Source organism: Papio anubis, unplaced genomic scaffold (genome assembly GCF_008728515.1).
Source record: "Papio anubis isolate 15944 unplaced genomic scaffold, Panubis1.0 scaffold926, whole genome shotgun sequence".
Taxonomy (NCBI): Eukaryota; Metazoa; Chordata; class Mammalia; order Primates; family Cercopithecidae; genus Papio; species Papio anubis.
In genome coordinates, this window is record NW_022169510.1 from 5,808 (window position 1) to 17,602 (window position 11,795).

Sequence of the window (11,795 nt, forward strand, 5' to 3'; positions counted from 1 at the left end):
GGAACTTCTTCAAAATGTATATTTCATTGCAACTACCTCCAAAGCCAATCTCCTAAGCCATGTTTCTGTACACAAGTGCGCTTCTCCTTCTGCGATGTCACATGCCCTCAGCATGAAGTCACACAGACACATAGGAGAACAAGGCAAGGAGTCAACTCAACTTTATGAGTGGAAATCACTGCAAAGATCTGGCATTAATAGGGTTTAGGTGTTGCAGCACTTCTCCACTAGCAAAACACCCTCTGATTCTCTTCCTAGATTGTTTTCTCCAATGTTTTCTAATATGTAATGCTAAAGGTGAGATTAGATCCTTTTTATCCCAAGTCTTGTTGAATGCTATTTCACTCAAAATGTATTGCCTTAAGGAGTATGATAATAAATATTGAATAATGCCTGTTACTACTACCAACAGTCCCTTTAGATCTCCTGTTATCATCCTAAATATCATGACTTAGGGAAAGTGTTTAAAAGGTGGTTAAGACAATATTGATCCTGTTTTCAATATACTGATACAAGTCAAGCACCCAGAAAAATCAAGAAAATTGTAAGGAAAATATGACTTAATGATCATTAGCCATTGTGGTTACTGTTGAGTGATGATTAAGAAAAAGTCTTAAAAACAAGTAGCTAAAACATTGAGAACTCTCATGAATTCTGGGTAGAGATGTAAAATGGTCCAACTACTTTGGAAAACAGTTTGGCAGAGTATTAAACACTCATTGTAAGACCCGGTAACTGCACTCCTAGGTATTTGCCCAAAAGAAATAAAGAAATACTCATGCAAAGCCTTGTATAATACCATTCCTGACTGCTTTATCCATAATAGCTCAAAGCGGAAACAACCCACGTGGCCATCAGCAGGTGATGGGATATATTTTGAAATTACTAAACAGCTAAATAGTACTCAGAAGTAAAGAGGAACACATCATTAGGACACAGGGTGACATGAGTGAGACTAGGAGACCATTATGCTGCACGAAAGTCACCAGCTACAAAAGAACACGTGCTATATTCCATTTATGTGAAATTCTTAAAAAGAAAGTGGAATCTATACTAACAACAAGCCAACCAAGGATTTTCTGTTCTGTGAGGTGGAAAACAAGTTGCTTCCTGAAGAGCAGGACAAAACGTTTTGGAGTTATAGAAATGTTGTGTGTATTGATTTTGCTTACAAGAGTGTATTTATTTATAAAACCTTGTTCAACAGTACATTTAAAATCAGTGTATTTGATTGGAATCATTTTTTTCAATAAAATTGGTTAACAGTGAATAGTGAGTAATTACAAATCCAGTTAAGTAACATTGTCTTCACATCTTTTATTCTTGCAGTGTACTGGAAGCTACATGAGCCAAAAGTTATTTCTGGGAGATAATCGCAGACTGACACTAAAGAATTGTGTATCTTCTGGCAATAGCTCCCTTTGCTAGGTATTTTTTGATTTTTCCAAAAATTTAAATATGTTTCAATAGTTAAATCAAAGTGGTAGGATTTTAATACACATTTCTTATTTATATCAGCTAAAATTCTAAGCAATAAAAAGTGATTAAAAATTAGTAAAGCATTTAAATACAAAGAAATATTTTTTAAGTTAGGGAAAGAGACCCAACATATCTTACGGTTCACATATATTTTTCAGAAATTAAAATTACCTATCAAGAGTTCTTATAAAATCTGTAATACTTTTTACAATGTGTGTTCACTAAATGTTTAGATATACAGATAGATTCCATTTTTCTTTTTTCTTAAGATTTTTTTATATTCATAACAGATACCAGTCTTTAATTCCTTTGTTTTGTTAAATCCATATTAATATTTGGACTACAGGACATTATGACCTCCTATAATAATTCTGAGAGTATTTTTTTTTGTTCACTTGAATCTTTGTGTAATTTTCATAAGTAGCATGTCACTAAACACCAAATATAAAATTGGAGTTATTTTTCTGGGTAACTTTTTATTACAGATTTCTTGCTACTTTTGAGGCAAGACGTAGGCAGGACTTCACTCTGGACCAGATGTGAGACTGGCCAAAACAGGACATGCTACCAATGCCAGGACAGTTTACCATTGCCATAGCAACATCCAGAAGTCACAGCCCCTTGCCATGGCAACACCTGGAAATTCCTACTCTTGCCATGGCAATACCTGGAAGTTGGGGTACACCACCCACATTCTAGCTATTTTTGAACAACCCACCCCTTAATTATCACACGATTAAAGGTCAGTATAGATGTGACTGTAAAATTACCTCTGGCTGCTCCTCTCGGCCCTCTGCCTATGAAATGCCCCTGCTCTGCAACACCGCTGCCACCTCAATAACGCTGTTTTCTTCTATCACTGGCTAGTACTCTTACATTTCTTCCTGAGCAAAGCCGAGAACTGGCCTTGCATCAGTATTGAGCCAGTCACCTACCATTGGCGATGGTGAGAGGCAGTGTTTGATGTGGCAGTGAGATGGTGGAAACAGCAGAGAAACAAGACAGCAAGAAACAGCACGAGATGGCCCTTTATGAGAAGATGGACACAGTGATCAGCAATGGACAAGACAGCTATTGGAGACGTGGCAAGACAGCGATCAATGAGAGAGGGCGAGATGGTGACCAGTGCTACAGCCATCAAAGCTACAGAGTTGCTAACATTGCACAGCTGTTACAACTGGCCAAAGGCTATTTTAAGAGCCATCATCTTTCCTGACAGGCGGTGGAGCCCTGGGGATGGGTAAGTGGCCACAGAGCCACTGCTTCATGCAGGCCAGCCGCTCCGTGCTCCAGTTCCCCCGCGGGAGCCCAACCCACCCAAGCAGGGGAGCCTGGAGAGATCTTCACACAGGCCCCACGTGAGAGACTGCTTGGTACCATTTTGGCTCCTGCACACCTGTTAGGGTCCCCTCTGCACACCTGCCCTATATCGGATGATCCAGGAAATAAGGTCTTTGGCTAGATAGTTCATTTGAATTCCCCCATAGCACACCTGACAACATCCTCATTGTTCCTTCTCTTAGTCATATCTCCTCTAATGCCATTTTATTTATCCATCAGCTATTTTATCTTATTTTCTGCCCTGATATATATGTTTGGTTTTTAGTTTTGTCTTTGGCTCCCTGCTAATTAGGTTTTTGCAATTGTTTAAGGCAGGACACTTGGTTGTAAGAATTCTCCTGTTCTGTTGACTCTAAGAAGCCAGAGTTACATTGTTCTATGGCCCCAACCCGGCCTTTGGGGCTCATTGTTGGCCACCCCACTGAGGCTTCAGGATTTTCTGCATTGGTCAGCCCCTGGATATTCCAGGATTTCCTGGCATTTGGTGTGGGGACACTCACAGGCTGATACTCGGGTACTCTGGGTTTTCAGCATTTGGTATTTTTGATCACTACCTGGATGCTCCAGAGTTTTCAGCCTTGACATTCCTTCTTGGATTGTGCATTGGAGGCTCATCCTACAGGAATCTTGGTTTGCCTTCTCTTGTTTTCTGCCCTAAAGTTATCATTTTCCATAATGCCATTTTGTTTTCTTACTGTCACTTTATTTACACATTTTCTTCTACACTTTACTTAATAAAAATATCGCTTAAAGCCCGGTGGAGTGCCTCATGCCTGTAATCCCAACACTTTTGGCGGCCAAGGTAGATGGGTCATTTGAGGACAGGAAGACCAGCCTAGCCGACATGGTGAAACTTTGTTTCTATTAAAAAAACAAAAAAACGAGTTGAACTTAGTGGAACACGCCTGTAATCCCAGCTACTTGGGTATCTGAGGCATGAGAATCACTTGAATCCAGGAGGCGAAGGTCACACTAAGCCGAGATTGCACCATGGCACTCCAGCCTGGGTGACAGAGTGAGAGTCTGTCTCAAATAATAATAATAATAAATAAAAATTTAAAAATAAAAGAATAAAAATACTGCTTTAGTCATGTTTTGTTCACTACCAAATGCTTATAATCCACTTTCATAATGTCTTCCTACCTCTACCTTCTATGCAGGAAGTGGAAATCTGAGAAGAGGACAATGATGGCCCAGTCACCTTCCCTCTTGTTAGACTTAGAAAAACTTCTGTGTCCAGTAGAAATCCTTGTTAGAAATGGGGACAATGGTGAGTATCACAGAGGACGTGTCACTAGGGTGCCTATTAGGTTATTGGAGCAAATTCAAATTCAGTTTAAAGAAAAAGAAACTCACTTTCTATCACAACACTGCTTGAGTTCAGCATAAATTCGAATACCAGGAGACTTGTCTTAAACATGGTTCCATACATTATAATACTATTTTACAATTAGACCTATTCTGTAAAAAAGAAGAAAAGTTGTCTCTTGTGTACATGCTTTTGTGGCCCTCTACTCCCCCCTATTATTATCTGGTAGTGGTGGCACATGCCGGTAATCCTAGCACATTGGGAAGCTGAGGCAGGAGAATCGCTTGAACCAGGAAGGTGGAGGTAATAGTGACCCGGGTTTGCACCACTGCACTGCAGCCTGGGCAACAGAGTGAGATTCTGTCTCCAAAAAAAAAAAAAAAAAAAAAAAAAAAGTATCTTTGAGTTTTAAACATCTATTTGACAAGAAATTCATAGTTCCTTCTCTTTAAAATAATGTAATGTTTCCTTTAAGAATGAGCCTGGTTTGATGCCTCTCTACCCAACATGATAGAAGTGTGGCATAAATCTACAAAAAATTCCAATTCCCTGTGCCTACAACAACTACCTGGGATTGAAAACTTCTTCCCTTTCTCTCGTCATTTCTTCTACACCCATTTCCACCTAGTCTGTGATTCAAAACAATACTTGTCAGGAAACATTCTGGAAAGAACAAGAAAGACTTCCTTAGAGGTGTCAGAGATTCCTGTACCACCATCTGATGATCTCTAGAGGGGGTTGTGAGTGTGAGGAAGAGCAGAGCTTGTAAACATACCTGCATTCACTCACACTGTATTTCCTAACAACAACCACAGCAATACCTGTAACATCATAGGACAAGCCTCTACTACTTCCAAGGCTTTTATCTCAGTAAATCTTCTCTACCTCTATCTCAGGCAGCTAGAAAGTTTGATACTCATACAAATAGTATTGTAGCTTTTTGTTCATAATTGGAAAAGCAGAGAAGACCCAATGTAACACAGGCATTCCTTAAGCCAGTTAGCATTCTGTTTTTGGATCACCATTGTACACATGTACCGAGCACATGTCTAAGATAGATGTAAAAATCCATGAAGCAAGAGTTACAATAGCTTGTATTTTCTATTGTATTTTATTTTCCTCTTATATCGTCTTCTCTTCTTTGTCATTAAAAAACATGTTAAAGTCAGTCTAAATTAGTTATTGGATCATAAGTAGATAAAATGTTTTATTTGATAACACATTGACCCATTTGATATTTGATAACACATTGTTTCTTTGCAAGACATAGTCTTCACTGCCAAGATAACAAGACTGACAAAATTATACTGGAGCAAGTCCACAAGTAATGATGGTAGCTTATCCTTATTGTCCTGTGGCAAGAATTAGACAAAAGATAGCAAGGTAGAATAAAGATTACATAAGAAAGAAGGACCGCAACAGGACGTGGTAACCTTTTATAGTGTAGCATTTTGGTAATGGATGATGAGAAGTAATGTGTTAGACAGGGATGGGTGGGAATGATTGAAGGCCTGAGTACTTTAGCACAGATTAACACCAAATCATTAAGATTTTTAGATTTGTATACAGATACTAAGAAAAAGCCTTAGAATTTAATTTGACTGTGGTTAAAACATTCTTGGATTAGATTTAAGACTATTTTCCATGCTGTTTATTTATGATAATGATGATGACTGTAGTGCTTAATATTGAATCAATAAGAACAAAATTAATTGCCCCATAATGTCCTGAATACTACTGTAAATGTTTCGTGTTATTTTCTTTAAACTGTGTACAGCACTGTAAGGTAGGTACCACTATTGTCACAGTTACACAGATATGGAAACTGAGACAGAGGGAAGTGAAGTTACTTGATCAATTTCAAGCTATCGGCAAGCCATGGAGCATCTATGTCAGGACCTGCCAGGACATGTGACTGTAAACAGAAGTTTTTCACTTTCCAAAGAGGGTATGTGTCTGGGTTAATGGAAAGCTTCACAACCCTCAGAAAACATTATTAACAAGCAAATGAAGGTGTATCTGGAAGATTATGTTTTAACAGACTCCTCATTTTGACGAATCCAATAATGCACTTAGGGAGATGTCTGGGCATTCTGAGGACAGGAAGAGAGAAATGAAAGCACAGCCTTTTATATTGTTCTTAACAGGCTTGTGTCAAACACCATCTAGGTGAATTTAGGTGATTGAGGAGAAGAAAGAGGAGTGAAATTCTGTGATCACCAGGGGGAAGTTCTACACTCAGACTGAGCCAACAGACTTTTCTGATCTCTGACAACCAGGGCGGCACAGGATGCTCACTGCAGAGAGGAAGAAGCAGGTGGTCCCTACAGCTGGAAGCCCAGCTCCCACCCCAGCTGCTTTGCATGTCCCTGCCAGCTGCCCTACCTTCCAGAGCCCATATCAATGCCTGGGTCAGAGCTCTGGGGAGAAACTGCTCAGTTAGGACCCAGAGGGAACCATGGAAGCCCCAGCACAGCTTCTCTTCTCCTGCTACTCTGGCTCCCAGGTGAGGAACATGAGGTGGTTTTGCACATCACTGAAAACTCCAGCCACCTCTGCTCAGCAAGAAATATAGTTAAAATTCAATGTAGATCAACAATTTTGGCTGTCCTCAAAGGCAGTGGGTTTGATCTTGATTACATGAGTGCATTTCTGTTTTCTTTCCAATTTCAGATACCACCGGAGAAATAGTGATGACGCAGTCTCCAGCCACCCTGTCTTTGTCTCCAGGAGAAAGAGCCACCCTCTCCTGCAGGGCCAGTCAGAGTGTTGGCAGCGACTTAGCCTGGTACCAGCAGAAACCTGGGCAGGCTCCCAGGCTCCTCATCTATGGTGCATCCAGCAGGGCCACTGGCATCCCAGCCAGGTTCAGTGGCAGTGGGTCTGGGACAGACTTCACTCTCACCATCAGCAGCCTGGAGCCTGAAGATGTTGCAGTTTATTACTGTCAGCAGGAGAGTAACTGGCCTCACACAGTGATTCAACCTGAAACAAAAACCTCAACAAGACCCTCAGTGTTTACTGATTATACCAGCTGCTTCCTTGACAGACAGCTAGTGGGGTGGCCACACAGTTTTAGCATCTCTGCTCTATTTGGCTGTTTTGGAGTTCACGTTCTAAAGTCCAAAATGACTTAGATTATTCCATTGCCTCATTCCATTTCAGCATGGCTATTAATCGCATTTTAGAAGACATCTCTGTTTATGGCATCACAAAGAGTTTAATAAATATTCTGTGCAAAAATAAAGAACAAACACACTTTTGAAGCTGAAATATCAAAACTGTTTCAGCACTCTGAAAACTGGCGAACCATGAAGTAATTAAGGATGCATATTCTTTATAGAAAAAAAAAGTACTAGTGCTTTGAGTAAGGACAGATAAAGTCTGTATGTAGCTTTTTACCTGTGACAGCACCTTTTTATTCCCAGGTCATTCAGCATGATTTACAGAACTGGAGTTTTACCAGTGTGAGGATAGCAAATAAAACTGGCAGCTTGCTGCCAAAGTGGGTGGACTTGAGTAAAGCCAAGGAGTGGAAAAACATTCTTCGGTGCTTTTCCAGCTAAACGTGGAGAACTCCATAGGATATGAACAGAAAAAGCCCATAGCTTTACTAGTCCAAGATGATGCCCTGTTTGGGGCAAGTAGTGCATCTGCTGATAGTAAATAGGAGATTCCTGGAGAATATAGACCCATATTGCTGAAACAATCTCTACACACATTCCTAGTGACCTAGAAGCTATAGATATGAGTGATGAGAACCAGGAGTTTCCTGTGCAAAGTAAAAGCAGAGGGAGGTAGGAACTAGCTGCATTTTGTATGCAGTTTGCTTTTTAAACCACACACAGATGGGTTGACAGAAGATAGATTTATAACTCCAGATATTTGGTAAACTCATCCTCCAATCATTGAACCACTTTGGAGCATGTGCAGTTCCTACAAATTAAACTAAGATTGATATTAAAAATAAAAAGAAACAGAGATTATCTGTGAGGTCAAACACCATGTGAGATACAGATTTTCAATTTCATGAGAAATACATTTAGCCCACATCTAATCCACTTCCGACACTTCATAAATCCAGCCCTATCCCATCTAAATGTACAGAACACTTACATTAGCTTGCTGTTTGGTCAGCATTATCTTACTAAGCTTATCTTACAATAAACTGTTGAATACCTCATGTAATGTATTGAATCTTGTACTGAAAGAGAAAATACAATAGTTGTATGCCTACCAGAAGTTCTATTTCTACTTGAATGCATATCACATTCACACCATCTGAAAGTCAAAAATCTATAACTCAAACTATCTTAAGTTAGGTACTATCAGTAAGTTCAGACAAGTAACTCAGAAGAAAATTTAAAAATGATCAGAAAAAAAAAAAAAAAAATTCCAGGCCTGGCATGGTGGCTCAAGCCTGTAATCCCACCACTTTTGCATAATCAGATGGACTCTGAGTCACCCAAGATAAAACAAGAAAGATACTCTCAATGGTCCCTGAAGCATCTGAGAAGGAACCAAAATGAATAAAAAGAGCCTTCACAGAAAAGGAGGCTCACTCTCTACAAAAGAGACATGAAAAAGGCCAGGGAAGTCTTATGCACCCTGACTGGTGTATTTGTTAGGCTAAGCCACATTGCAGACCCAAATGTCTTTGTCTGAAAGGCGCAGACAAAGGAATAGGGCCAAGGTCTCCACCAGAGACTACTGGCACTATATTCCTCTCAAGATAAAAGGTGAGAAAAAGGAATTCAGACTTCTCTGGGATTTTTATATGCTGTAATCCACCTGTCAATATTCCCAGGTCCCCTGAGAAAAAATTAAACTGATGACATCAGAAGGTGTCAGGACAAATGAGGATCCTGTGGTGAGTATGTGCTCATGTCCTGATCTGCATGTGGACTATTCCTTTTGGGCCATCTTGGGAACTGGTGACCATGACTCTCACTGCAGAGTGCAACAGAGGTACTGAAATTTTACTGCTGTGCCACAGAACATCACTGCTGCCTGAGGGGCTATCCCCACTCATAGCTAAGTATTCAAGGCATGACAGTGGGGCATATCCACTCCTGGCTGCCACCTAAGCATCCCAAGCCCCAGAACTTTATTCAGCAAAAGCAGGACTGCATATTCAATGGAGATTGGAACACTACCTAGTTAATTTAATAGTTGCTACAAAAAGATGAAAATGTCACAAAGCCTGGTGTCACAATGGAATGACCCACTTTGGCAGATCAATGACGGACTGTTGAAGGACGAATGCCTAGGCCACCTGAAAAGGAAACTGAGGAGGTATCCCAGGTATAGTTACGAGGAGGTATCCCAGGTATAGTTAATCGTTGTTGGTCCTGGTGGCATCCACTAATAAGAAGGAGACCAAGAAGATACTAGGTATTTTTGGGTACTGGGGACAGTAGAAACCTTACGTGGGTATTCTTTTGGTCACATTAGTCAAAATCACAAACGAAGTTGCCATCCTTGAACAAGGCCCTTTGCAATGGTACCCTTGGAATCTGTTCAACAAGGCATGACTGAAGCACTTCTTTAAAACCTTTAGAGCCTGCTTCCTTGATGGAAATCCAGGTGTTCACTATTTCTATGCATGCTGACTGAAGCCTGTGTCAACAGCAGACACCAGTTGTGCCTCTTTTGAACGGCCACCCCTTGCTTGCTGTAGGAAACTGATAGGGTGTGAGTGTCTCAGAGCTAGAGCATCAGGCATGAGGCCGCTACCTTAACTACCCATTCTCATTCTGGTGGCTAGAAACACAATCAATAAAGCTGGACTGGCCCAACAGATCCAAATTATTAAATGGAAATGATGCAGTCAGAATTCGCCCTAACCCAGTTCCCACAGGATCCATGTTCAAATGAATGAATGCCCATAAACAAATGACAAGCTTCCTGGAAGGGAATGAGTGACCCATAGGGGACAATTTAGTTTCTCCGTTGGCCACAATGAGCCAAAGATTCAGAGACATGCCTGTGTCGGTATGGCATGGGTCCCTGATGATTGTACAAAACAGATACTGGTGGGTCCAGTGGGTGTGCCCACCATCCAGCCAGGGGATGGCGTCTTTTGACTGACACTGAACATGGACATTATACCCAATGGGCCACACTACGTGCAATGATAGCAGCCATGCTGACTGCCCCTTACACTGTATTTTGCTCCATTTCAACTAAATCATGGGCCATTGTCAACAACCCAGCCACCTGGTCAGGAAAATAGCAACCGAGTGACTGAACTATTAAAGGATACCCTGTGCAGGGAAAAGGACTATGACAATAGTTTGCTTCTTGGACACCTAAATGTATGTCACACAGTTGGATACTGGGGCTACCATGGCCACCTTCAAGAGGAATTTATGTCATTTTTTCAATATTCCATGAGACTTCACTTTGACCAAGAAACAACCTCACTGCACAATCAACATGACAATGGACACGTTCTGTTGGAACATAATGGATGTTCCATGTAATTACCAACACCCAACACTGCCGGCTGTACCTGGATAAACACCTCAGGTGTCCAAGAAATACAAGTAGAGGTGATCCTGATGCAGGCTCAATGACTGCAGACAATGGGGCATCTGAAAGATCCCCCATCACCTCTTTAGCTGCAGTGGTTCTCAGAGCTGCCCTGAAAAGATTTGTTGCATGTGAGGAAGGAGACTGGGATGACAGTTCCAGAACAGCACCCTGTGCTTCCCATTCCCACCCCTACCATTATGTCCTGCAGCATTCCTCGTGGTCCATCATCTCTTTTCCAAAACCTTTGGCATCTCTCATGGGTCATAGAATCTAGCTCATAATATTTTTGTGACAAATGACTTTTCTGAATATCTTTTGTCCTCAACTATGTAACTAGTTTACTGACAAAAGAAATTATTTTGTGAATCTGGTCTAGTGATGGATGAATCTGGCCTAGGATCTCCTTCATTAATATCCATGAAAAGACTCACAGTCAACACTCACTAGGACTCAGCATCTGTGATCCTATATAAGATGCTAAGCCACAATCCTGACACTAGATGGTAGACAAACCCCCTAATAACCCTAAGACAGAAGCCTGATCATAGAAATACTGGGAGAGCTTAAGAGTGATAATGTTTCATTATCAATAGCCCCTAAGGCTGGAATGTGGTCTCTGTGCTAACTAGACTACCTGGGAGGAGTTGCCAGTGTCCTGAGTTGTGGGAACCACCTCTGTGCTCTGTGCTCTGAGACTAGAAGCCCAGCCTTGCCTTCATTCCTGCCTTGGCTGTGTCCCCAAACCCACCTGCTACGACCCGAATTGTGCTTCGGAAATTCTTATCTTGAATCTCTAACCTCCAGTATAGCTGCATTTGAAGATAAAGCATATGAGGTGGTAATTAGGGTTAAAGGCGATGATAAGGGTGGGGCCCTGATTCAATAAGATTAGTGTCTTTATAAAAAGAGACCCCACTGAGCTCTCCTCCACCCCCAACCTCCATGCATGCAGTGAGGAAAGGCCATGTGAGGACATGGACAGAAGGTAGCATCTGAAAATCAGAGGGAGGGTCCTCAGCAGAAAGTAGATCTTTCTGGATCTTTATCATGGACTTCCCAGCCTTCCATACTGTTAGAAGAAAATGTCCTTCCTTTAAGCCATGCAGCCCAGGGAATATTGATGTGGCAG

The 11,795-nt window shown here is 41.2% G+C and overlaps 1 gene segment (V, D, J or C); it reads left to right on the forward strand.

Annotated features, from left to right (window-relative positions):
• Window positions 1-6,572: 6,572 nt before the first annotated feature.
• LOC103877131 lies at window positions 6,573-7,380 on the forward strand. The segment is given in 2 exon segments: window positions 6,573-6,635; window positions 6,803-7,380. Coding segments are annotated over 2 exon segments (512 nt in total).
• Window positions 7,381-11,795: the final 4,415 nt, after the last annotated feature.